At 33.6% G+C, this 26,541-nt stretch overlaps 3 protein-coding genes across 4 annotated transcripts; 1 reads left to right on the top strand and 2 right to left on the bottom strand.

Moving 5' to 3' along the window:
- The first annotated feature begins 9,295 nt into the window (after positions 1-9,295).
- Positions 9,296-10,763, top strand: LOC107641162 (Cytochrome c oxidase, subunit Vib family protein). 2 transcript variants are annotated; one of them, XM_016344676.3, is made up of 4 exons: positions 9,296-9,473; positions 9,544-9,681; positions 9,758-9,833; positions 10,165-10,763. In XM_016344676.3, exons 1-4 carry the CDS (start codon positions 9,390-9,392, stop codon positions 10,170-10,172), a joined length of 306 nt encoding a protein of 101 aa, XP_016200162.1. In that variant the 5' UTR covers positions 9,296-9,389; the 3' UTR covers positions 10,173-10,763. The 2 variants fall into 2 exon arrangements, with proteins under 2 accessions (XP_016200162.1, XP_016200156.1); XM_016344670.3 differs by lacking the exon at positions 10,165-10,763 and having other exon boundaries at positions 9,306-9,473; positions 9,758-10,032.
- A 5,083-nt stretch (positions 10,764-15,846) lies between these two features.
- LOC107641153 (bHLH transcription factor RHL1) lies at positions 15,847-19,954 on the bottom strand. Its single transcript, XM_016344663.3, has 7 exons — positions 19,220-19,954; positions 19,038-19,142; positions 18,796-18,951; positions 18,439-18,504; positions 17,658-17,723; positions 17,424-17,492; positions 15,847-16,563 (listed from the first exon to the last, which is right to left on the bottom strand). Exons 1-7 carry the CDS (start codon positions 19,652-19,654, stop codon positions 16,237-16,239), a joined length of 1,224 nt encoding a protein of 407 aa, XP_016200149.1. The 5' UTR covers positions 19,655-19,954; the 3' UTR covers positions 15,847-16,236.
- A 1,904-nt stretch (positions 19,955-21,858) lies between these two features.
- ALDH11A3 (aldehyde dehydrogenase 11A3) lies at positions 21,859-25,799 on the bottom strand. Its single transcript, XM_088502239.1, has 9 exons — positions 25,323-25,799; positions 24,941-25,134; positions 24,727-24,855; positions 23,947-24,066; positions 23,729-23,865; positions 23,466-23,621; positions 22,853-23,231; positions 22,407-22,523; positions 21,859-22,244 (listed from the first exon to the last, which is right to left on the bottom strand). Exons 1-9 carry the CDS (start codon positions 25,465-25,467, stop codon positions 22,131-22,133), a joined length of 1,491 nt encoding a protein of 496 aa, XP_088358365.1. The 5' UTR covers positions 25,468-25,799; the 3' UTR covers positions 21,859-22,130.
- Positions 25,800-26,541: the final 742 nt, after the last annotated feature.

The raw sequence follows: 26,541 nt of genomic DNA, 5'->3' as shown, positions 1-26,541 counted from the left end.
TATCACACAAATTCACTTTTTTTAATATTAAATATCATGTTAAATTCTGGTAGAGAATACAATTTAATAGCTTTAAGATGACTCCAACTAAATCTTAGCCGGTGGTAGGACATCATGATTTAATACTAAACATTACATTTTTTTCATATTAAATCGTTGCAAAAGGTATATTATAAAAATTTTAAAACCATGTACATTATAATAATTTATATGAAAAGAGAGGTTTATTTGTAACAAAAATTCATTTTCAAGACAATCTAAAAATAAATATTTTTTATTTTATTTAGAAAAAAAATTTAAACTATTACGGTGAACACTCACATGAAGTTGAGAATTATGATTTAGTGAAATTGATCAAATTATCTAACGATTTTTAAATATCTTTACATAAAAATAACTGCAACAGCCAAAAGAGCATGGTGGCTTGGGCATCGAGGATTTAGCAATGAGAAATATAACTATGTTGTTTAAATATTGGTGGAAATTTTCTAACATTGAGATGAATTCACGTGGATGAGTCCTTGTAGAAGAAAGTGGTGTCGTGTTATGACATTGAGATGAATTCACATATGATTGAGCATGAGTGTAAAGATGCGACTGGACTATGGAAGGATATTGTTAATATTGCAAATAAAAGCGATTTTTTTCGTGAAATAAATAGAGAATGATAGAAGATGTGTGTGGATGATGATAAGAGGGTCAAATTCTGAAAGGACACATAGATAGGAGATATATTATTACACGCAAGATTCTTTAGACTCTTCAGTGTGTCAAATTTGAAAAATCATTGCATCTATGACTGTGTGTGGATGAGAACATCTTGAATTTAGAATTTTCAATGGCGAAGAAAATTTTTTGAGAGAGAAAAAACACAATTAACAAAGTTACAATATTTATTGAAAAGTGTGTATCTTTGTGTAAGTTATAGGAATATCTTGGCGTGGACATTTGGAGAGGATGAGAAGTACACAACAAAGAGTTTCATGACCATTGCCATGGAAAAGACATACGCAGAGCCGCCGATGAACTATGTTTTTGATAATGTTTGGCAAGGTGTTGTTCCACTAAGAGTAGAAATGCTAACATGATTCGTGATTTTGGGAGCGTTGACCACCAAATTTTTAATGTGAAGATATTTGTATACTTTGTGGTAACAAACCAGAGACAGTGAACCACATTTTTTTACATTGTAAGTATGTATCTAAACTGTGGCGGATGGCTCTATGTTGGAAAAATGAGTGTTGGGTGGAATCTTGGGATATTAGAACTTGGTTTGAGGGTTTGATAGATCAATGTGTGTCCAAAATAAAAAAAAACTAAATAATTTATTTCTTTGGTATTATATGGATTGTTTAGAGGTGTAGAAATTGGATGATTTTTGAAAATTAGCTAATATCTTAGAATTGTGCTTGGGAACATATTAGGAATTTAGTTTTACAATGGAGTATGAGAAAAAAAAAGGGTAGATTACAGAGTTGCTAATGCTGATGCTGGGGAAGGAAAAAAGTAGGTGTAGTGACAGTGTGTGATGTACAAATCAGAGATAAATATGTATATCGTAGAAAGATATGTAACAAACTCTGTAGGTGAATTTGAATGCTTCATGGGCAATGTTGCAGCTAAAAAAAAGAAGAGAAACTTTATTTAAAGGCGTTCAAGAAGCAGTTCAATTCTTGATTGAGGAGCTTGATGCGAGAGAGAGAGATATAAAAATGATGGTGAACTACAAAAGAATAGTGGGTTGGGTTAACGGAAATAATAAAACAAGTTGGGAGCAAAGATTTCTAAGGAACAAGACAAAGTGCATGGAACATTTATTTCATAATACTGAAGTTGTTTATAGGGTGGACAAAAACTTCAAACAGGAAGACAAATGGGAACCGTTGGTATCAAGTATAAATTATTATCAAGGTAATGAAAACTGAACTAGTCATTCAACTGATTCGATGATGGCTTAATCGGAAAAACTATTTTATAATAAAATAATAAATAAAATATAAATAAACACACTAAAACATAATTATAGTCTAATATAAACTTTAAAATATCATCCAAATTAAAAGTAGTACATAAACCACAATGTTATGATCTCATTCAAATACAAACTCAAAAGTCAAATAATAAAAAAAAATGGTTAAGTATACTTTTTGTCCCTATTTCATAAAAGTTTCAAAAATATTCCTAAGTTTTATTTTGTTTCAATTTTGTCTCAAAAATTTTTTATTTACATCAAATATACTACTGACGGCTAATTTTTCAAAAAAATTAAGACCAATTTAACAACAATTTCAAAGAACAACACTCAACACAAGAAAATCAAGCTTAATTTTCATGCATTATTGTTAGATTGATCTTAAATTTTTTGAAAATTTAGCCGTCGATGATATATTTGATGCAAATCGAAAATTTTTGGGATAAAATTGAAATAAAATAAAACTTAGGGCATTTTTTAAACTTTTGCCAAACTTCAAGGAAAAAAAATATACTTTACCCTAATAAAAAAAACAAACATAAAATGCCAACATCCAAGTTTGTAATCAATCATCAAAATCCACCGTAATTTGATACAGATTTGCTTCATTGAGATCATCACCTTCATTTTCACTACTTAGACCAGAAAAATCAAGTGATGCAGCATAAAATGTACTACTACTACCACCATTACCACCTTGTTCAAAATCAACTTCAGTATCATCTCACGAAATATATAACACATTATCAATAAATTAAAGATTAAAGTTATTGAAATAGATGATCAGAAAATAAACTATAATACTCGCAAAGAAAGTCTTTAACATTACTAGGAAGATCAGGCTCTTTTTCAACAACCTCTTCTGTCACCCAAAAGTCAACCAAATTGATACTTTCAAAATCAATTGGATCATATTGCACCTTTTGCTTTCATTTTGCCTTTCTTTCCTAACAAATTAAATACAATATATGAAAAATAATATACCATATTAACTACACAAGATCTAATGATATGAAATGAAAGTATGAAACATATATTATCTGGATTTAAAACGCAAATTATATGTAACATACACAATATCATTTAGCCTATTATGCTCCAATCTATTCCCTCTTTTCGTATGAATCTGATAAAAAAAGACTCCAATTCTTTTCACACCCTTGAAAAAGCATATGCTTGGCTAAGAATGCGAATTGCCATATTTTGTAAACATAAAGCAGAACCACCAAATTAAACAACCTCCACCATTTATCTACAGGTTACAATCCCATAACCCAACTATCAATTATAAAATTAAAGAAATGAAAATATAAAATAAATTACTATCAAACAAATATTTTTACCAGGTTAAAGTTTTTTTGCAGCTCGAAAAGCTTCAAGCCTATCAAAGCTTCCCTTTCGATCTCTATATAAGTGTACTTCTTTCATTGTCTCAACTGAATGTAAATAATTAACCTTGTAATGCAATGTAACAAGATCAAGTAAACATCGCATGACATCATGTGCTTCTTTATAATTTTCATCGAAAAAGAAAGCAGGATTATTCAAGAAATAAGTCGTTGCATGAAGATATTTTTTTTAAATGTTTGTCCCATCTTGAGTTGATAATCTCTATGTAAGGCTGATATGCAATTTTATTATGCTTAAACATTTCTTTATTGCATTTCCTGCTCTCATCATACCTTCATAGACATATCCCAATGATGGTTTATCATCAGTATCTACAATCCTCAACAATTTAATCAACGGACTCATAAGTTTGCATGCAGTAAAACAATCACCCCAAAATTTATTGTCCATGATAATTGCACTAACAGCTCTATCATTAACACTCCTTCCTAATTTGTGTTCACTAAAGTGTACATCCACAACCAATGCTTGCAAATCCGCTTTGTGCTCAAAGATACTCTTCAATGTGATGAAGACATTGGCAAAACGAGTTGCACCTGGATGAACAATCTCCTTCCAAGTAGTTTTTTGTCTTAGCCAGGATAAGAACATCGTATGATTATACACAAACACTGTAATATTTGAAGCACGTGATGCAATGTTAGAAATATGCGGCATGCTACTTATATCTTTTAGAATAAAATTCAAACAATGAGCAGCACAAGGTGATCAGTGGATATTCTCAAATTTCTAATTGATAAGCTTACCAGCTGCAACAAAATTTGCCTTATTATATATCGGTCACTACATGTGCAATATTATCAGGCCTAGTCCATTTAGTCACCTTGAAAACAAGTGACACAAGCTTCAAGCATTTTTTACCACATTTGAAGCATCTACAGATTTCACAAAGTACATCCCTTTCGAATAATAAACCAAAAAATTAATCAGCGTTCTTTATCTTTGATCTGTCCAATCATCAACCGTGAGGGTACATCCAGTTTCTTTTCACGTAGTCCTATAGCTATCAACAACTATTTGACACTCACTACTAGAAAACTAATTATTACAGACAGATATTTCCAACAGATTTTATCCCACCGAAATACAGACGGAATTTCAGAGGAATTTTTTGTCGGAAAACAAAAAGAAATAGCATAAATTATAGACGGAAAAGAGAATCCGTCGATATTTCCGTCGGAAAAATTAATTTTTTTCGTGGAAAATGATTACAAACAGATTTTCCATCTGTAATTTAAAATTTTCCGTCGGTAATTTTGAGTTAAACCTAACTCTCCCTCTAATTTTGAGTTAAACCTAACGATCCACACTCCAAACGTGAGCTTCACAGTCCATTCTTCCTCTCCATTCACGCTCCAAACCTTTCTCCTCAGCGCCTTCATCCACCGCATTTTTCCATCATCAACACCTTTGGGACTTCCATCACTCTCCTCGTCGTCAATTATCGATGTTCCCGTCCTGTCCCTTCTCTTCCCCTCTTTTACAAGGATAAACCCTAATCCTCCTTCAACGACTTTTTCTTCTCTTCAAACCTAACACCGATGGTAAGTATTTGAGTTTTCTACTATATTTTCTTCCAGTTTTTGATATAATAAAATTCTATTATTACAATATAATTTTCATGTCGTATTAGTTTAATTTCTGCTTAATTTCATTTTTGATTTGGGATTAAGCTAGCGTTTGATTTTGATTTTGTGATTTATTTGGTTGCTATGGTGAATTTTTTATTTAATCAAAGCATTTGAAATGATGCACGTAAGATGTTTGATGAAAAGTCTCAGAAACGGGATATTGATTTGGAATGACACATTTGGTAATGGTTGGTATATGAGTGTAAGAAAAGTGTGTGGGAAAAAAGTGGAAAAGAGGAAGAGGAATATGCCCCACTACTGATCAAGTTTACATTGAAGAAAATAATGAGCAATAGATTAGTATATTATTAGAATTTAGGCTATTTATGTTTACAACTTCATGCCTTTAGATTATATTCTCTTCTCGTGAATTTATGCTTGCTTAGTGTTTATTACTTATGCATAACTGTTAGACTATATATGAACATGTACACCTTTCTTTATTTATTTAGTTTTAATGTGATGCACCTTTCTTTGTTTTTGTCAACAGGAATGTGCTCTTTTATTTTTCATTCTTGTATTCCTCCGATCTACATCTTTTGTTCTTTTTCTTCTTGTTCCTTTTTTTATTATAATCAATCTAGATTTTTAATTTTATATAATTAAATAATAATTTTCAATTATATATACATAATTTATGCAATTCGGTTATATTTTCATTTCTTAATTTAGTTTGTGTTTGTGCAGTAAACTGATTACAAATAGAATCTCTAGTCATGCTAGATGAGTTTTGACACAATTAATAAGTTTTGAGTAATTTTGACACACTTAATAAGTTTTGAGTAATTTGAGGAACAAAGAGTTTCCATCCCCAATCACAATCTCTTATTCTTTCTTTCCATCTGTAGGAGTTCAATCAAGCTTTCTCAACTTTTACTAACACTGCAATGTTTATTTTTGTTCTGATATCTGTTTTTCTCTGTTTTGATTCTTTGGCATAAATTGTTCTAGAGGTACCTTTATGAGTGAAGCAAAATTTGTCATGTGTACATTTAATATAGAGAAGTGAAGTTGGCAGTGATAATGGGGCATTAAAGTATACAACCACTATTTGATAATGGTTCAATTGAGAGTTTTCGTTTAGCTTTTCGTATATTTTGTTATTAAAGTATATGATTGTACTTTGTTATGGCAGGTATACTTTATTTTGGATAATGCTACTACTTAGCAAGCTTGCATTCAGCTATTATGTGGAGGTATTATGTCTTCAAATTTTACTACAGTTCCTCCTTTACCCTCCTTTAAGAAGCTCATGGTTCTTGCTTTTTAAGAAGAGATGTGATTCTCTATTTACTGATTCTTTTATAGAATTGTTCATGCAAAAAGAGACTACTTCTGGAGTGCAAAATGCTTTAAATAATATACTTTATTTTTATTCAAGCATTCCAATTCACTCCAATTTCAATTCGGGTTTTGATTCTATTTCAGTCAGGAGATGTCAAGATTAACTTTCAATGTGAAGCTTGATGCTGTCGATGCAATTTAGTTATCTATTAATATTTTAGATTATTCTATCTTTAAGTGCTAAGTGTAATTTGTGACATTCATGTAACATTAGGATGGTCATCTTATTTTTTTTGGATATCTTTTTATTAAGACAGTGAGATATTGGCCAATGATGTTGAAAAATAACATCCAATTTTATAGGTATCATGTAATGAATATTATGTTTATTTATGTAATTTTTGGCTTTTTTTTTTCAATTTACAGTGTTTGATGGAGTAAATTTAGAAAACAAACCTAAAGTATTCATTTTGCAATGAAAAAATTAAAAAAAAATTCTATTTTACCTTACTGATGGATTTACAGACGAATTTTTTGTCTGTAATCAGAGTGTGAGATGATTTTTCAAGGTTCAAATTACAGACGAAAAATCTGTCGGAAATTCCTTCTGTAATTACAGACAGAAAATCCGTCTGAAAATTTGTCTGTTATTACAGGTAGAAAATCCGTCGAAAAATCCGTCTGTAATTACAGACGGAAATCCGTCAGAAAGTTCGTCGCCTGCGGGAAATGGATGGAGAATTTACAGAGGGAAAATCCATCGGTAACTGGTAAAAATCCGTCGGTAAATAATTTCCGATAGGACTTTTACAGAGGGACAGAATCCGTCGGTAATTTCGTCGGTAACCAAAAATCCGTCTGTAATAAAGACTAAATCTATCTGTAAATCTGTCTGTATTAATCAATTTTCTAGTTGTGACTCTCTTCTGAGATTGGCTAATAAGTGAACCCTCAACTAATCATAAGAAGGACCTTTATAATCAGGCTCAATGCCAGCAACACCATCCAACATATCTTGAAAAAAATGGTGACATAACCGCATTGAAAAGAATCCTACAATCCAAAAGTCATCTTGCTACTCGCTTATCAACCTCATGAAGCACCTCGTTGTTTTGAAACATACTTTTCAGACTTGGTTGATCTCCCGGAATTGATCTTGGTGCAAACATAGGAGGAACAATAATTTTTGCTTTTTATTTTGGATCGCCTCCAATCACTTACTTAGTTGGTAAGTGACTCGGAGTTTGTTATTCTTCTTACGCTATTGCTTCGTCAATTGCATACTATATCTCATCACTACTCTCTTCATTAAAACTTAATTTCCTTTTATTAGTTTTACTTTTCTGAATTTCTTTCAATAAACATTCCATTTATTTTTCTATGTCATAAGGGACTTTAGAACACTTTTTAATATCTTCACCTATCTTTGTCAAATATTTCTTCATTCTATTAATTTTTCCTCCTCCAAAAGTACTCAGACAAAAAAGTATTTGTAATGTGGTTTTTTGTTTATTTCTTGTAAAGCAACACATCTCCAAGCTGGATCAATTTTTCACCGAACATTAGAAGTTTGTGCTTGACTATCGTTAGATTTAGGAGAAAGAGAAGCTTCATTCGAAGCAATAGGATTCGAAGCCAAATTATTCTCTGCATTATTATTCCTAGTTGTTTCTTGGTTGATACTCTCATCCATACCTAAAAGTTTCCAGCAATCCAATAATAATACAATCCAATTACAATATCACAGCAACCCACAGCAACCCAGTAATCTCAAGAGTCAAAATTATTCAATAACTATTCAACCCAGTAACAACAACAAGGTTCACAGATTAACTAACAACAATTATTCAAAATTATTCAACAGTTATTCAACCCAGTAACAATAGCAAGGTTCACAGATTAACTAACAACAATTATTCAACTCAGTAACAACAGCAAGATTCACAGATTAACTAACAATAATTTTTCGACAATTATTCAATTATAGTTACAAAAAAATTAATACTTACAAGCTAGAACAGAGTAGACTGAGCAAGATGGGGACAGGACACGACCGAAGGACTGAAGGGGTAGGAGCGCGGTGGAACAGAGCTGGCGCCAACGGGACAGTGGCTGCGCGATGGAGGCAGGGGAGAGACCAGTTGTAGTGGTGACGGTGGTTTCGAATTTCAAACGGTGGCTGCACGATGGAGGGGAGTGAAGTTGCGACGGTGGTTTCGAAGTTCGAAGTTTGAAGTGGCGACAAGCCGGTGGTTGTACGGAAGTAAGGGAGTGAGGGAGGAGCTCGATGAGAGGAAGGAGAAGAAGAGTGGCTCGAGGGTGATCACTGCTGCGTGTTTTGGTTAAGGTTCCTCTAAATCTAAACCAAACGGCGCCGTCTTGAGCAAAATTCAAAAAATCAGCCAAGTTTTAGTTCGGTTTGACTGATCGATTTCTAGCCAATTCAACGGTCCAATGATGATTTTTGAAACTTTTAGTTTTGGCATATGATTGATTTGTTGTTTTCATCAGTTTACGGTTTGACCGGCCAGTTCGAGCCGATTTTCAAAATCTTAATTATTATTGGATTTTATGGAATTTTGAATAGTTATAGGTATCTTAGATATTCTGTTATATGTAGCTGAATTTATTAGCCTTCTTGTATAATTGCAGGTTTGTTTGAACCTTGAAGTTGTCTTTTGAATTATTGATATCCCTAATCCCTGATGGAATCCGGAAAGAGAATATTAATTGTGTATAAGGTACCTAAATTTTTTTTTTCCATTTAAATCAGGTTTGTAACACAACTGATAAAAAAAATGCACGTGAATTTTTATAAACTATTGAAAAAGTTTATTTTAGAAAGAGTGACAAAAATATTCTTAAAAACAAAAATATTGGCAAGGGATACGAACACAAGTTCACAACCCGTGGTGATGGGCCTGGTTTTATGAGTCCATTTTGGTGAAAGCGTAAACTCTGGCCCATTACAATGTTTTGGGACAAGAGAACGTGACTTGTGCTTAAGCCCTAAGCCGAGCAGTGAGCTCGTTCTCGTTCTGGTTTAGAAGGGTTGTGCTGTGCTGACAGTGCTGTGCGTTCATCAAAGTCCGATGGCTCTAGAAGCTTTTGCAGACGGAAACTCCGACAAAGTCCACACCGACGTTCTCACAAAAGCTAGGGAAGATTGTTACAAGGTCTCTCTTCTTCTTCTTCTTCTTCTTCTGAATTTATTTATTTGATTATTGATTGGGAACTGGAATAAAGGCACGTGATGCATTCTACGCGTGCCTGGAGAAGGAGTGTGATAAGAAGCCGACGGAGATTGCATCGGTGGGTTTGCTTTACCCGGTGGAATGCAAGCCATCAAGGGATCAATTTGTTAAACAATGCCGTTCTTCTTGGGTAGGGGAACACATTCTTCTTCTTCTTCTTTCTAATTCTTTTTCTTTCTAATCTGTTATTTGTGTTGTTGTGTCAGGTGAAACACTTTGACAGGCAGTACTGCCAGAACAAGAGGGTTCAGAGGCTTCTCGATGACAATGCCTCAAGAAGAGGTCCGTTGTCTCTCCCACAGCCTTACACTTTCAAGACCTCTCCTTAATTTTCATTTCACTCATTCATTGCTATGTCAATTCTCCATCATTCTTATAGTACTCCACCATCTGCACCAATTTTGCTTCTAGTTGTACAGTCGTCATATGGAAATAAAAATGAAAATGAATGATCTGTTTTATATTGGGATCGATTGATGAATTTTGATGATTTATCAAGTACTAGTATTAGTGTTATGTGTGTATTTAGGTAGGACTTAGGATATACAAGTCCTAGTACTACCACTTGAGAGATGAATAATCTCACTAGGTTGAGTTTATTCATTTTTGGCAGGGGTATAATATTGACTCACTGCCTTGGCCCCTGTCCAAGATGGGTGATGGGTGGATGTGGAATACTCATTTATCTCTGTTGGTTGCAAACCGGGTTCTAATTGGTCGAACCATTGTTTGGAAGTTGGAACTTAAGCACTGTCCGTGTTGCTTTACTTCTTTGTGCCTGTAGCATTGTTTTATTGATTAGCTTGGACATGATAATATGTATTCAATTCCTCAAGACTTGTTTTATAAGTTTACACACACTTCAACAATTACATAGTTTCCTCCACTCGTCATGGTTCCTGTAATCCTGTTATGCTGGCTTTTCTCTGTACTGAACGTTGGATATCCATGCATCGGTTGAGAGAAATAGCACATATAACATACATCCTGGTTCTGTCTTGTAAGCGACTTACTGCATAGCCTCTTTCTTGCGATTACTAATGTATCTCCTTGAAAAGGGTAGCTTATATGTCCTGGTTTGAGGCTCTGAATGACTGAACCGATGTAATAGTTAATAAGAGGAGGCAATATTGTTCTGTGTACTTTAAAACTAATATTATATGACAAAGTGATCGACCCATGTTATACAGTGGCAGATTGTTTTATCATAAACTAAACTATATGAGATAACATATTGGCAAATGTTGCATGCTTAGTTCATTAGTCATTACTCTTTTCTTTTATTCAATTCTGAATCTTCTTGCCAAACCCTAAGCTGCACTTCTGTTTTCTTCCTTAGGCTTTTGCTTGGCTTCCATGTAATTCCTCTCATGTATAGATACCTAGATACTAGGAAAAGGTAAAATCCAATTGTGGCTGAAAATGGTTCCATGATCATTAGTAATCCACTTGCATTACTTATGTTTGAAGCTGTGAAATTACTTTTGGTTTAGATTCAAATTTGTGAAGATGATTGGTATTAATAGTTGTTTACCGTGTAAGCCTTTAAATTTTCTTATGCCCTTGAGGCGGATAGTTTGATCTTGAATGGCTAGTACTATCTGAAGGTCTAGTTTGATTAGTGACTCCACTTCTTCATAGTTATTTTCCTGTTTTGAAAAAATCACATTTTTTTGTTTCTTCTAAACATTCAGTTCACAAATTCATCTCTGAATGCCTGAATATTTTCTCTACCATGCAAGCTGTTGGACTGATATCCATTTTGCTAAAATAGGTAGAGTAGAAAGTTTGCTAAAATCGGTAACATGTACATGGCATTATACCAAGCTAAGACCTATAAGTATTAACCAAATGTCTTCACCCCAAATAAGAAAACCAGTATGTAAAAAATTGGGAACTTGTCGATGTGCTTTAATTGTTGAAATGCATTTCCCATGATTCATTTTATTCAGATATCCATCACTGATTTGTTGGGTAATTTTAGGTTTGGTAGAACCGAACTGATCATTGTTAATGCTGTCATAATGCTCTTCCCTCTTAGTTGTTATGATATGTGAACCGAATGAATGATTCAATTCTGGACCTCTTGATGCTTGAAGAATCTGTTTTTCATTTGGTCATCACTCTGCAATTTTCTTTTTGATCATACACCCTGACACACACCCCCCTCTTCTCTCCCCATAGATTCCATATAACCACTTCCTAGTCATAGCTAGGATTTGAACCCTGATGCACTCTCTAGCAAGGCATACACAAATGTCACTAGACCAAACCTTGCAGGGCGTCACTCTGCAATTCTTTTTTTTTTTGTTGGTAATCGGGCGGAAGCCCAAAAAAAAAAAAACTATCCACAAGGTAGCGTTTGTTTTGAGGTACTGAGACTGAGACTCGGTATCATGTTTGTTGGTTTATAGACTGGTACTAAAATTTCTGTTTCTATCTCCAAAATTTCAATTTTTCAGTATCTCCAAAAAGTAAGGACACAGAAGACTAAAATTTTTAGAGATGGAGACTGAAATTTTAATAACATTTTATACTTAAAATATCCTCATTTCAATTAATTAATTCCAATTTTACCCTTTGTGCAAATTAAATTAGAGTTTCATTCTTGTTTCAATTTCTGTCTCTTATTTTGCACCAAACAGAATACTGAGATTTATTTCAATTTCTGTCTCTTAGTCTCTGTGTCTCAGTCTCAGTCTTTCCGTCTCTGTCTCCATCAAACGCTACCCAAAGTACTATATGGGATGTATACATTCCTTTTACATCATCGAGAATTTGCTCTAAATTGCCAGGAGGGTTATCAAAAAACTGGAACCCTTTAGCTTTGCTTAAACCCACTCTGCAATTCTAACCAAAGAGATCATGAACTTTGCTGTGGGCTTATAATGAACTCTAGGTTTGGGCTTTCTCTTTTTTTCAAATTATCAAAAGGCCGAACTTTTTTTAATTCCACAATCCTCCCTTTTTCTCTCCTCTCCATCATCGTTCCTCTTATTTTAGTTTTTTTTTTTTTAAGTCAAGGCTCTTTATTTTATGCTGTTTCCAAAAAAAAAGAAAAAACGACGGCCAAGTCTCAGTTTCAAAACACTTGACATTGGGATCTTATTTACTACAAGCTTTTCTTTAACTGTCAGTTTATCATTATCAAATTAAAGTTTCAGTGTATGATATATGAACTATAGTGGTTAGCCCTTGCTATTTTGTTGATAAATTTTTAAAGCATACTTGTTGATTTTTATTTCTTCTTTTGTAAGAAAGAATGACAATTAAAGAAAACAACATCAATCAAATGAAATAAAAATGCAAGATCGAAGGTAAAGCTCGGGAATAATTTCAAGCCCTAAAAGACAATGGAGTAATGAGTCATACAATTGTTATCATATGAAAGACAACGACTGAGAGCACATCTTATAGACAAAACAGTATGTCAAGATTTAAAAGCTGATAGCACTACCTATTGGTAAAAACAAAGAAACCACAAACCATGCTTATCCTCATCCTTAATATGTAATATAAAAAGGTGAACACTATCCTACCCTATCTAAAGCTAAAGTAACATGTAAGTTATCCTTTCTGATGTGTCACATTTTAATTGGGTGTTAATTTTAACTTGAGTTACATTCTCCACTCTTTGGTCGTCGTTGCGCCTCCCAAGCATCACCGTCTCATTGGTGTTTCGTTTTCTCTTCCCAAATCATTCTTCTAGAAAAGGTATTTCAACTCTCTCTAATTGCGTTTACTCTCCCCCACTCCTTCGTCGTCGTCATTACGTCTCCCAAGTATCACTATCTCATTGTGTGTCTTATTTTCTCTTCCCAAATCATTCTTTCAAAAAAGGTACTCCAACTCTCTCTAATTGCGTTTACTCCTCCCCATTGTACTCCTTCATCGTTGTCATTACGCCTCCCAAACATCACCGTCTCATTGGGTGTCTTGTTTTCTCTTCCCAAATCATTCTTCCAGAAAAGGTACTCCAACTCTCTCTAATTGCGTTTACTCTTTCCCACTCTTTTGTCATTGTCGCTGTGCCTCCTAAGTATCACTGTCTTATTGGGTGTTCTATTTTCTTCTGTTAAGCCGTCACCGTCTTCCAAGATATTATTAACTCTCATGAGATTAAAGTAACTCAAGTTAAAATAAACATCCAATTAAAACATGACATATCAGAGTAACTTACATGTTACTTTAGAGAGGGTAAGATAGCATTCACCATATAAAAAATATTTGTTGAAGTATATGAAAGTTTAGTAATTTATGGTCAATTTTTTTAAAAATGTCTAAATAATTATATACATCCAAATTGAGTCTGAACAATTCAAAATAGATGGTTATTTTAGTAAAGATATTTTTATATAAAAATAATATAGTGAATTGTTTGATGATTTGATCTATTTGATTGAATTAAATTATTTATTGGATTACAGTATTATTTTTACATAAAGATGTCTTCATGAAAGTAATTACCTTCCAAGCATAATCTAAATTATTCATGGTCAAATTTATAAACTCGAATTGGACCAAAAAAACACAACAGGTTGTATCAGATTTTCTAGTCGGATCGAATATAAACACGCTGTTTACATGTGTCTGTCAACTCGCTGGTCTGCCTTGCATTGTTACAGTTTCGTGTTCCCCACAACGTGACTCGTTACTCGTTGCCCACTACCCACTTTGTTTATGTTATCTACTATATCTTCTCGTGCTCCAACTTTAATTCCCTTTTCCTATGATTAAATATCCACCCCTTTAATTATTATTTTTAATAAAAGAAATCACGCTTATATAGAAAATATGTGAACTATAGAAAAATATAAGGAGACTTTTATTCTTTTATTTTATTTTACTTTTTTAATTTTGAGAGAGGAATTCATTATTTGCGATACACCATCAATGTTATTTGGTGCATCATGGAGACACAGAAATGCAACTGCAGAACATTGCTCGGCTAAACTCCCATAGGCTGGTTAATTCTGAATCTAGAAAGTTACGAACATAAGCATATAAAATTCAACTTATTATAATCTGAAAGAAGACGCACTTAAACGTAGAAGTCTAAACCCAATAGTCGAACAACACGAGAGTGAAGTAAATTCTTCTTACTTTTGTTTCTTTGGTCTCTCTTAGAATGGTCAATTGATTCAGTAGTAACCACCAAATGAAAATTATTTTATTATCCCGTCTTTATCATTGACAAAATTTGTTATCGATGACAAAATGGCAATGTTCTATGCACGTATAAGTTGACGGATTAAATACGTGTATTCCACATTTCAGCAGAACCACTTATTGCTGTGTTGCAATAAGTGTTAGTATGCATGATATACATAATTAATTTGTTTAATAGAAAACATTTAAATTTTATTTTTCAACATGTGTTACATAATACACCCCTTTAATTTGAAAATATAAGGCCAAATCACTTGTATATGGTGCAATATAACCTTGGTGATGAATTATGCGTTACTGTTTAGCATTTAGGGTATTTGTATATGAATTGTGTGTTGCTGATTAAATTTTTTTAGAATAAATGACCATTTATATCCATAAAAGATGAAAATGCTGACATATGTACCCACGCTAGATCGAAACTAAACTTGTACCACGTAAGATGCCCTCCGTGTGACAAAAGTATCCTGTCTTTAAAGGGTTAGAGTGTCACGTAGGGTACTTTTGTCACACAGAAGGCATCTTGCATGGGTACAAGTTTAGTTTCGATTTAATATAAATACATATGTCAGTATTTTCATCTTTTATGGGTACAAATGATCATTTATTCATTTTTTTATATAATTGTAATAAACATTATTTTGTTATTGTGTTAAACTTTCTTTAAAAAAAATATTTAGATAAACGAGGCCTCCGGACTACCAGAAACAAATACCATAATTCTCTTAAATTATTAAAAGGCATAGGGGACGTTGACATGGATAAAATAACCTAATCCACAGCGAGCAGCCGAGGCTGTATTTTGGTAAACTTTTCTGCTTAAAGTCCAAAGTTTTCAGAGCCCGCAACACGAAACAATTAGCCTTTGAGTTTTGATGATAAAAGTATAGATAAATGCACGTTAAGAAATAATTCTTTCTGACCCAATAAAAAAAAAAAAGAAACGAAAAAGAATTCTTTCTTAGTACGTCTCATCCACTTAAAAGTAATAAAATTGCTACTTAAAGCTGCCAATTCCTTTTGGGAAAGTCATCCTGATCCACGATTATTCTCTAATTAGTAATTATTAATTTATTACAGGTTTTCCAGAATTATTAATTTGTAAATAAAGTTGGCTTAAATAAAATTAATGTAATAATAGCTTTATAAAGGTATTGACTGATGATTGATGAACACATAAAATTAAATAAATAAACGCTAGTACATGACAGACCCACTTATAGTGCGAAGGGTAAAAGTGGGGAAGAAAACAAAACATGAACTATAATTCTTTTCTGAAGAAAGTACTGTTAAAAAAGGAGGGAAAAAAAGAAAGGAAAAGGACTGTGGTCTAGGTAGGGTGTGGGGATGGGAAATGGGTGGTTGAAACTTGAGAGTTAGTAGCATCTGCCAAAGTCTAGGCAAATACGACGTCGTGTAGTGTAGTGACCCCGTCACTGACGCTTTATTTTCCTAGACTTCAGAAAATTCTTGTCGTTTTGTGTCGGAAGAAAACAAAGTCAGCTAAGCGGCGTCATTAGGGCTTGGAAACGGAGGTGGCGTCCTTGACGGCGTCGCCGTTAGCAGACTGCACCGTGAGGACAGACATGCCGGGAGAGGAGGGTCCATCAGTGGGGTTCATGATGGGGTTCCTGGGGTGACACGTGGCAGTGGCGGTGGAGATGGCGGTGGCTAGGGAGATTGGCATGAGGCAGAGGCCCTTACCCTGGAGGTACTGCATGGCGGAACCCATGTCCTCCTCCATGAGCTTAGCCACCTGTTGCTCCGTCATGGTGAGGCTGTCGTTGGAGGATGAAGCCCCTGCCGTTTGGTTGCCGTTGGTTTGGACGCAGTCACCGCCTCCCTGGCAACACAAGAAATGTAACACGTCACGGTGTTAGTTAAGGATAGACATGGAAGAAAGTAGGAGTGTGAGAGAGAAAGAGAAAAGGAATCTAAGAAAGTGGGCACGCGTGCTACTTTGTGATTGTCGTTTTGCAGTGATTGAGAATTTTAGAATTGATAGAAGCCAAATCCAACATAAAAAGAAAAAAAGTAGTAGGTAAAGACTAGAGAGAGAGACCAGAGTGAAACAACACTCATCATTCATCATTGTCCTCTCCCACAATATTTGCTGCTGTATTTCTGTTTTCCAAATTTTACTCATTCCTCCTTTTTATTTTTTATTTCTTAATTTAGAAAATAAATATCTCTCCCTCATTTTGTTGTCTTCCACGTTCTGTTTGGTTGGAAAAAAATGTGAATCAATAAATACGGATACCAATGAAACTCAGTATCATGTGTTTGTTGGCTCACTACTGGTATTAAAATTTCAGTATCTGTTTCTAAAATTTTACTAAAATTTTAGTATTTTAATATTTTTAAAAAGTGAAGACACAAAAGATTGAAATTTTGGAGATAAAAGATTAAAATTTTAATAATATTTTATATTTAAAATACTCTCATTTTAATTAATTGATTCTAACTTTATTTTTTATACAAATTAAATTAAAACTTCATTTTTATTTTAATCTTTATTTTTTATTTTACACTAAACACAATACTGAGATTTATAGTCTTTCAATTTCTGTCTCTCTTCTAAATACTACCTACCTAATATACTATTGACGAAATTCGGGGAAGGACAAAACGAAAATTCTCTATTGTTATCATTTCTAGGAAAGTATGGGATGAAAATAAAAAGAATCTCGTGTAATTAATTACCTCAGAGTTTATATCAGCAACAAGCGGAGCAACAGCAGCTGCACCTCCCAATCTGCTCATGCTAAGAACCTGTAATTCAATTCCGGTAATAAAAAGGACAATCAAAAGTGTGGCAACAAAAAAATTGTTTTGAGAAACTTGTCAAGTTATTTATCATATGATAACAATCTTAAGTGAAATTATTTTAATTTAAAATTGCATTATTCCAAATTTTATCTGAAATATTTAGCTCACCTTGACTTGGAGCTGTAGGAATTTCACATAGTCGATGATCTCATCTAGCATGGAGGCCTTGTCTGTCTGCCATTCCACAAATTAATAAACAAATCATGTAAACTCGAGTGAAAAGTAATATATGCAAGGTGATCATTATAGTGTCTAAAAAATAGTGTTTAACTTGACAAAAAATAATTAATAATTAATATTTAGTTTAAAAAGTATAAAAATAAATAATTTTTAAAATTTTAAAATTTTAAAATTTATTATAAAAGATATATTAGACAAAAAGAGTCAAAAACTAAGCACTATAGAAATCTAGGGTGACATATGAGATTGAATATGACAGGAAAGTTGAGGAAGATAAAGACAAAAATAAAAAGAATGGTAAACCTAGATGTTTAGGAATTCAGATGCTCTCTTTTCGTTTTTTTTTTTTTAATATTAAAGTATAAAACGTGTTCTATTATGTTCATATGGGTTTACTAACTAATAAATAAATAAAAAGAAGGGTTTTCTTTATACACATTAGTACATGATGCAACAACGAACGAACAACTATTCAAAAACCAGTTGTTCACCGTCTCCATTGTGCTTTCCAATAAGCTTCGTATAAAAATTTCATGTTTCAAGTCACGCAGGAAAATATAAGATATAATTAATGGGAATGTGACTAACTATTAATAAATCAATAAAAGAAGACATAATTGAGAAAGAAATGCTTATCAGACTTATCAGAGAAATTCATAGGAGCTCGTAAATAAAGAAACGGAAGTAAAAGTAAATAGGAAGTTACTACCTTGTTGGCGTTGGGAACCAATTCCTGCAAGGCCTTCATTCTCTCCGCGATCCTTTCCCTTCGCAACTGCCATATCATACACACAAAATTTCAGAATCAGCTTCACAACAAAGACCGGTAAAAAAAAATGAAAAAAAAAAATTGCTGTTTGTGTTCGTTTCCCTGTTTTGCAAATTTTGTTAATAATAATAATAAGTGAGATTAAGGCGTTGCGGTTGACGTATTAGCGATAATAACACGAGGAAAATGACAGGTGAAATTATTGGTAGGTGTTCAATTAATTTCTGGAGATCCAAATTCCGAACGTATTTGAAGTGGAATGAATGAAGTCAAAGAGAGAAGATAGAGAAAGCGTACCCTCTCAGCGATGCTGTGTGGGTCCGTGGCTTGACCTCTCCTCGCCCTAACCCTCTGTTTCGGCTGACCCGGGTTCGGGTTCGGGTTCGGGTTCCCACCTTGGCTCGTTCCCTGCCCCTGCCCCTGCATCTGATTCGGATTTGAACTTGTCTGAACCTGAAATTCATAATAATTTTAAATCACAATCATATTCACAGTGAATAATAATAGCAACATGTTTTTTTTAATATATAATATTGAACCTGTGGATGCTGAAAATGGTGAGTCTGATTGGATGCTAGAGCAGCGCCCTGGAGAGATCCGGTGAAACCGTCGTACAGAGCTTGAACGGAACCGTCGGCAGAGGTCTGTCAATTGACCTCATATTCAGTTACAAAAAATGACTCAAAACTCGAATCAGAAACTGAAAACGAAAAAGACTAACTGGATTGGGAGATTTGAAGGAGGAGGAGGAGGCGTCGACGACGTCGTTTTGGGAAGAGTCAAACATGTGATGAAGGATGGCGGAATCAGCACCGGAGAGGCCTCTGGTCATGAGAAGCTGCTGTTGGAGCAAGAGAGCGGCGGCGGCGGCCTTGGAGGAGGAATTAGCGGTGATCTGGTGGTTACGGAACTTGGAAGCGAGAGTGGAAGGATCGTCGTAGTTAGGGAAAGCGACATTGTCGTTGTCAAGCCAGTAAGGCTTAGGGTTAGGAGGAGTATGGTCAAGGTTCCATGAAGGAGGTGGTGGAGGAGGGATAGTAGAAAGCATCTGCTTGATGAAATCGTCTTCTTGAGAAGTAGCAGGGTCCATTTGGATCTGCTGCTGATTGTTGAAGAGGGAGTTGAGGCTTTGCATTTCTCTGCTACAAGGTTGCATGATGATTCTTTTTCTTTTGCTTACTCACAGTGGCATAGCGGTTTGCGTTTTTTCTGGACCAACTTCTCTTCTCTTATTAAAGAGTTTAGAGTGAGACCAGGCTTTTACTGTCGTTCAACTCTACTAACTATTGGAACACCCAACACATATTTCATATTTCATTCTAATTAATTAAATTTTCTTTTTCCTTCTCAATTCCAATTCTCTTTTTTTCTTCCTCCTATCATGTCATGTCATTTTCACAAAACGCCAAAACAACCATAAAATCCTCTCCTCAGGTTGTCACAGCTGGATTACTCTACTTCACTTACGCGTCAACTCTCCTGCTATTTTCAAGTGTCCCACAATTTTATTATTATAATATTTTTTTAGCTATTCTTTTTTAATAATTAAGATTAATTTTATAATTGAGAATCAATAGCTAAAAATACTAAAATATTTAAAATTATGATACATTTGAAATAGTTTTCCCTTATAATTATAATAATTATATAAACTATTTTTATTTTTAATAGCAGCGTCCATTTTTATTGTAAGGTTATTATTATTAAGTGAGAAAACTGAAGAGAAAAAGACCAATTTAACTTGGGCTGGCTCAACGGTTGGAATGAGAACTAGCTTTTTAGTTTTTATTGAACCTTTTCTTGTGCCCCAATTTTCGCGAATCCTACAGGAAAAACTGAGTTTCAGTTCAGTGTTGGACAGTTAATAAATATCAAAAATATTTTTTTTATATATATTAAAATCAATCAGTAAAATTAGTTTTTTTTTATTTGTATATATATATATATATATATATAATTTAATTAATTTATTTATTTTTAATAAAGATAAGAAAACTCAAATTTAGAATCTTTTAAGTAAGTATGGAAAGATGATGTCATTTGAGTTATAATTCATTAGTATATTGATGACTGATTTTATTAGTTAATTTTAGGTACATGTAATAGTTGATATATATATATCCGTTAAGTGGATGTACAGTCACAAAAATTCACATATTGCATCTCTTAGCCCTTAATCTGCATGTAAATTAAACATATAGTTTTAGGCAGGGGTGTTACGAGTCATAGAGTTTATTCCCTTAATTAATAATTGAATCACTTGACAGTTCACATGGTTAATTAAAGATCCTATGGTTCTATCTATTTTTACTTGTGTCAAGATCGAAGCTTAGAAAGCGACAAAGTTAACATACCCATTTCAGCATATGTTACATCATTGGTCTTATAATTGGATCCCATACTATATGCTGAATCAATCAAATGTACCCCCTTTAGTACCGTCTCAAAGCGTTGCTCATTGATCTTATTCCTATCATACACATTATAATCGATCAAGAAGAATAAAAAAAAAAGAACCAGAGCTCTGACCTCATTGATTATATTCTTTCTTCTTTTGTGATTGACTAGTGCAAAAGACATGTTGGCATCGTTAAACGATAGGACGTTGATTAAACCAATGTTCAATGGAATGAAATCTTCATAAATATTCGTGACACAATAGAGAACATCAAATCTTAATTACAGAACGTTAAATTGGTTCCTTTATGTTAAGAAGAATTAGGGGGGTTGAAATTCTGGCTAAAAAATTAGAATAGACAAAAAAATCTTTACTTATGTCTTGGCAATAATTTGTTGGTATATGTCCTTGTCTTGTAGCAATCACGTCTTCCTCTTTACACCTCAATTCCCACTTACTATCAATTTGAAATGATTTGGGAAACTTTTCGATATTTACCACCTTTGATTTTAATCATTCAAACTAGTTACGCTTTAATTTCCTTTCTTGTTAAGAGTATGGATCAATTTTTTCATAATTAAAGATAAAACTGAAATGAGGAAGGATAGGTAACCAATGGAATATCTGTACAATGTGTACAATAAAGGTTTAGAGATGTTCGATTCAGTATTAGAGATATAACCATTAGTGTTACCTTTTTCTGTTAGTTTAAACTTTTGGAATGAGTGGTTTTATGACATAGTATCAGAGTTCTAGATCCGAACCCCAAAATCAGCTTAAGCTTTTGGGATGAGTGATTTCACGACATGAGATGTTTCTTATTCCTAGTACCCAGATGGTTATTTTGGATAGTATGGGTGATTTTCATTTTTTAACTCATAGCCTATTGTACACATTGTACAAATATTCCATTAGCTCCCTGGCGAAATTCAACTGAAATATATGATACTCGTTTCACTGAATTTAACCAAAAGAGAATCACATTAAGCTAACTCTTATTGACAAGGCACTAGATAAATGTTACCATGGATTCTAAATAATAATAGTACAATAATAGTAGACACAAGTGACGCAGTGGTCGTTATTATCTATCTGGTTTCAATAATTCCAGCTGCTGCTAAAGAAAATGCAATGGTGAACAAATGCATGCTGTTTGCATTGTAATCTTAATTACCATCACTGTAAATGGTTTTTGCCATACCATGCATATATGTGTAACTTAACTATACTAATTCTAGCCCATGGTATAAGAAGGGCTTGGTAAGTTTATGACAGTCGTTTTGATCTTAGTCATCATGTTTATGCTGTTGGTAATTCCTTGTGATCCAATTCCACTGTCCTTTATACCCTGCAAGTTATTAACCCTTTTGTTAGTCAATATTACATACACATGTTTGCATTATGCGTGTATTGTTTATTAGAAATATAACTATTTATGTGTCTCTTTCTATCTATTTAAACTAACATTTTAAAAATATAACCATTTATATGCCTCCGCAGAAGTGTTTACCTGGAAAGGAAAATGATCAGGTCCTCGAGCCGGAGCAGAATTGATTTGAACTGTTCCAGTTTCCATTGCATCACCGATCATTATTGCTTTGTTGATATCTTTTGTAAAGACACATCCCTACATACACAAGTTGATTGTAAGATTACATAATAAGAAGAAAGTGAAGAAAATTTCATGGCCTAAGCTGTTCAAGCTGTGATGCTGATAGTTTGATGAATCAGAAGAGATTAAAAGAGGGAAAAAACAAGTTCTTCTCAATTTGAAAAGAATGAAAAATCTCATAAAAAATTATTGGTGAAATTATTACACCTTATATATTATGTACTCTTTATGTATTCTTACTAGAAAGAATTACAACAAGTAAGCCTACATCTACTATTAATAAAAAAAATAATCCAGATAATAGAAAGAAAAGCAATGTTGAATGAAGTTGTTTGTTTGTGTACCTGAAGTCCAAAGTTGCTGGCATTGCAGTGATGGATTCCTTCTTCAATGGAATTGATCCTAATGAGAGGCAAAACAGGACCAAATGGCTCTTCCCATGCAATTCTCATATCAGGCCTAACATTGTCAAGAAGCAAAGGCCAAATCAGATTCCCTTCTCTTTTGTATTCTTGGCAGAATGTTGCTCCTTTCTCCTTTGCATCCATGACTAGTCCTTCGATGAAATTCGCCGACGATTCCGACACAACTGGAGTAATATCACAGTCATTCTCAGGTGCTCCAACACTTAGTTTTGCCACCTTAGCTTTCACTTTCTCTACCAATGCATCTGCCACTGATTCCATTACCAGGACTACCTTTACAGCAGTGCACCTCTGTCCACTTTCATTCACAAGAACAAATAAATTATTGAATCAACTACCTTCAGAAGCTCATAAAGAAGTTTAAAATTCAAAACTCTGTTAGTTTGTTTTGTTTTTGTGTATATATATAGTTAGTCATTCTTCTCTCTCAATTTTATTATAAATAATAGATCAAGTTAGCAGCCATTCAATGATTCAAGAAAATTACTAGTTCAGATATATATATATATATATATATATGCATGCAATTCACCTGTATGAAAAACCTCCTTTAATAATGTTTCCAGCTACCAAATCAAGATCAGCATCCTCAAGTACAATGCATGCATCTTTTCCTCCCAACTCCATTTGCAGAGGAATCATCCCTGCCTTCTTTGAAATTGCAATGCCGGTGTCTCCACCAGTGAAGCTATTCTCACACACACACCAAGAAAGTAAAAGTCAATTTTTTTTTTATTTAATGGCAGCATGATTCATATCAGAATTCACAAGGGAACAAATTAAACTCTCACTCACCTTATGCAGTTCACACCTGGATGCATTGTAAGGAAGTCACCGATCTCCGAGCCTTTGCCGGTAACACAGTTGATTAGGCCTTTGGGAAAACCAGCCAAGTGAAAGCAATGAACCATGTGAAGAGCAGAAACAGCCCCCTGGAAAAAGAATCAAGTGTTGCACTTTCTTTCAATGGCATGAACTATGAGAATATGTGAATGGAGGATATGATTGATTACCTGAGTTGGAGGCTTGAGCACAATGGAGTTTCCAGCAATAAGAGCAGGAGCAATTTTTGAGACAGCAAGGTTGACAGGATAGTTAAAAGGTGGAATGGCCAAAATCACTCCTAGTGGAATCTGAAATTCAGTTTGCATTGGACCTTCCTTAGTTATTGACATGTTGAATGTATTCAATATTATGAAAATGTGTCTGATGTTGTTTCATGAACTATGTTGTCTTATTTCATTGACTTTGAATGTTATTATGACAAGTAGAGTAACTCTGATGTATAAATTTTATAAATGAAAAGGTTCATAAGAATATGATTCTGCAATACTTTGTGATCAGCTGCCCTTTTATTTTTTTGTTAAAAAAAGTTATTTCTTAAATTTAGACCAAGAAGCCTTTAATTAAATAAATGAAGATAGAATCTTAAAGAAAGTCACATATGGAACAAGTGGTGGAAAATAGACAAAAGACAAGTGAAAAAGAAATCAGACATCTGATCCAATAAGTTGTAGAAGATGGTGGTAAATGTCATCCTGTAACAGAATAACAGACACCATGGTTTTTTATCTAAAATCAGCAATACAACAATGTTCATTTTTTCTTCCTTTATCTCTAAGTATCTTTTCCAAGAGTATGTATAAGAAACAAGGAAAACAGTTGGTACTGTTATACATAATATGTTTCCAAACCAGTAATATAAGAATTGTAAAATTGTGACTTGTAAGTAAAATAGTAAAAACAAATGATTACTGATAACCAAAAAGGAACATAAGTAGTGAAAATGAAACCTTGGATGTGAGGCAATACTTGGTCCTTTCATTTCCAGGGAAGCTATCTGATACCAAAAATTTTCCTTCTCCTAGAATTCTAACCCCTTCTTCAGCACAGTAAGAAACAAGATCACCAGATCTTACAACCTTCAAGGACAAAATTAAAAACAATGTTAACTTGATATATCAATTATTCTTTATTGTAATTCTAATATGCATAATATATAAGCACCTCAGTGACAGCATCTTTGGCTGGCTTTGCTATCTCTTTCACTAGGCTCTCTGCAATTGGAGCTTTGTGTTCCTTGAGGATTGCTGCTGCCTTGTGGAGAAGCTCGGCACGCTTCCATAGCGGAGTCTTCGCCCATAACTTTTGTGCAGATTTTGCAGAATCCATCACCTTATTAACCTCTTCTTGTGAACAAGCTGCATCAACCAACCAACATTATTCTTAGACCCTATAATATGCCTAATCTAATTCATGCAGTAAACTAGTATGTATATAAGTTAACAATAATGGTATTCACAAAGGACTTAAAATGCAAGAGAAATCAGTTGATATGTGATAACAATAAACAATTAAACATGTTTAACTTTAATAGATGTTGAATTACCTTGAACTTTGTATTGAGTCTTTCTGGTAGTGGGGTTGATGATAGCAACACTCTTGCCAGAAGAAGATTTCTTCCACTCTCCATCTGCATAGTACTTGAACACTTCTCCATCCAAAATCTCTGCAAAAACTCCATTCCCAGCCATGTTAGTAGGATTTAAGAGAAACTAAATGGCTTCTGCTTAGGACTTAGAAGCACTTTAACTTTTGTCCTTTTACACAGCAAGCTGTATATGCATGTATATACTATCTATATAGAATGCAGAGAGAGTAGGAACAAGTAGAGGTGAATTTGAAGGTTAGGAGAAGTGTCTGGTGTAGTTTGGTTTGGTTATTTGGGTAATGGTTTGGTGATTGAGGAAATGAGCTATGAGAGTGTAAATATATATATATATATATATATAAAGAGAAGGTGAACCACGCATTATTCTGTTTCACAAGTTTGTGACTCAGAACAATCCTCATTTTGTTAGGTGGCTCTTACATTGCCATCTCACCTCTAATTTATCTCAATCACTTTCTTCTATCTTCAAACTTTCTATTACATAAGGTAAATTAGAGAAATATGAGTATATATTGATCAAGAAAATAGTAATTATAAAAGGTGAAAACTCAAGTGAAGTCAACTTCACGTAAAGTTGACAGAGCTGTTAGATGAAAATTTAGTCAAATCAGTCAAATCATCTAACGACTCTCAGGTATCAACTTCACGTGAAGTTAACTGTATTTGAGTTTCCACCTTATAAAAAGTATAAAGTATAATAAAAAATTTCTCAAACAGAATATGCCATATTAGTTATTGGCATGTATATATCATAAGAAGAACTTATTAGTTGATTTATTTAAGTCAATAAGAGATATCTCCTCTACTAAGAGTGTGTTTGTGTGGCAGAAATTAAAGAATCTGTTAGTAGTGGCTTATTCCTTAAAATCTAATCCATGCAGGAAAGTTTGAGTATGAGGTATAAATAATCAAATAACTTACACATAAAGTAATGAGGAGTGTGTTAAGTAATAATTCGGCTATAATCAAATAACATTATAACAATAAGAAGATACTGACAAGTTGAGACAAAACTGTATTTGCTTGTGTGGTTGATAAATTTGAATTATTATTTTTCTCTTTCTAATTTCTGATTACTTTATGTGGTGCTAATTAAACAGAACGGTACAGGAGCTACACGTTTGTCAAAATGAAACAAGTTAGTCTTGAATATTAT

The sequence above is a fragment of the Arachis ipaensis genome, chromosome B1 (genome assembly GCF_059453495.1).
Source record: "Arachis ipaensis isolate K30076 ecotype BB chromosome B1, ASM5945349v1, whole genome shotgun sequence".
NCBI classification, from domain to species: domain Eukaryota; kingdom Viridiplantae; phylum Streptophyta; class Magnoliopsida; order Fabales; family Fabaceae; genus Arachis; species Arachis ipaensis.
Note: the sequence above shows the minus strand (reverse complement) of the source record. Positions and strands in the feature narration are given on the sequence as shown.

Bases quoted from the DNA above. Each gene is read 5' to 3' on its own strand.
- LOC107641162 (XM_016344670.3), top strand. From the start codon at position 9,390: ATGGCTCTAGAAGCTTTTGCAGACGGAAACTCCGACAAAGTCCACACC. The intron at 9,474-9,543 runs GTCTCTCTTCTT...ACTGGAATAAAG, and splicing joins CTAGGGAAGATTGTTACAAG to GCACGTGATGCATTCTACGC. The intron at 9,682-9,757 runs GTAGGGGAACAC...TTGTTGTGTCAG, and splicing joins AACAATGCCGTTCTTCTTGG to GTGAAACACTTTGACAGGCA.
- LOC107641153 (XM_016344663.3), bottom strand. From the start codon at position 19,654: ATGCAACCTTGTAGCAGAGAAATGCAAAGCCTCAACTCCCTCTTCAAC. The intron at 18,505-18,795 runs GTACGCTTTCTC...ATGATATGGCAG, and splicing joins CACACAGCATCGCTGAGAGG to TTGCGAAGGGAAAGGATCGC. The intron at 17,493-17,657 runs GTGAGCTAAATA...ATTGAATTACAG, and splicing joins TCCTACAGCTCCAAGTCAAG to GTTCTTAGCATGAGCAGATT.
- ALDH11A3 (XM_088502239.1), bottom strand. From the start codon at position 25,467: ATGGCTGGGAATGGAGTTTTTGCAGAGATTTTGGATGGAGAAGTGTTC. The intron at 23,622-23,728 runs GTGAGTGAGAGT...GTGTGAGAATAG, and splicing joins CCAGGTGTGAACTGCATAAG to CTTCACTGGTGGAGACACCG. The intron at 22,245-22,406 runs GTAAACACTTCT...AATAACTTGCAG, and splicing joins CTGATCATTTTCCTTTCCAG to GGTATAAAGGACAGTGGAAT.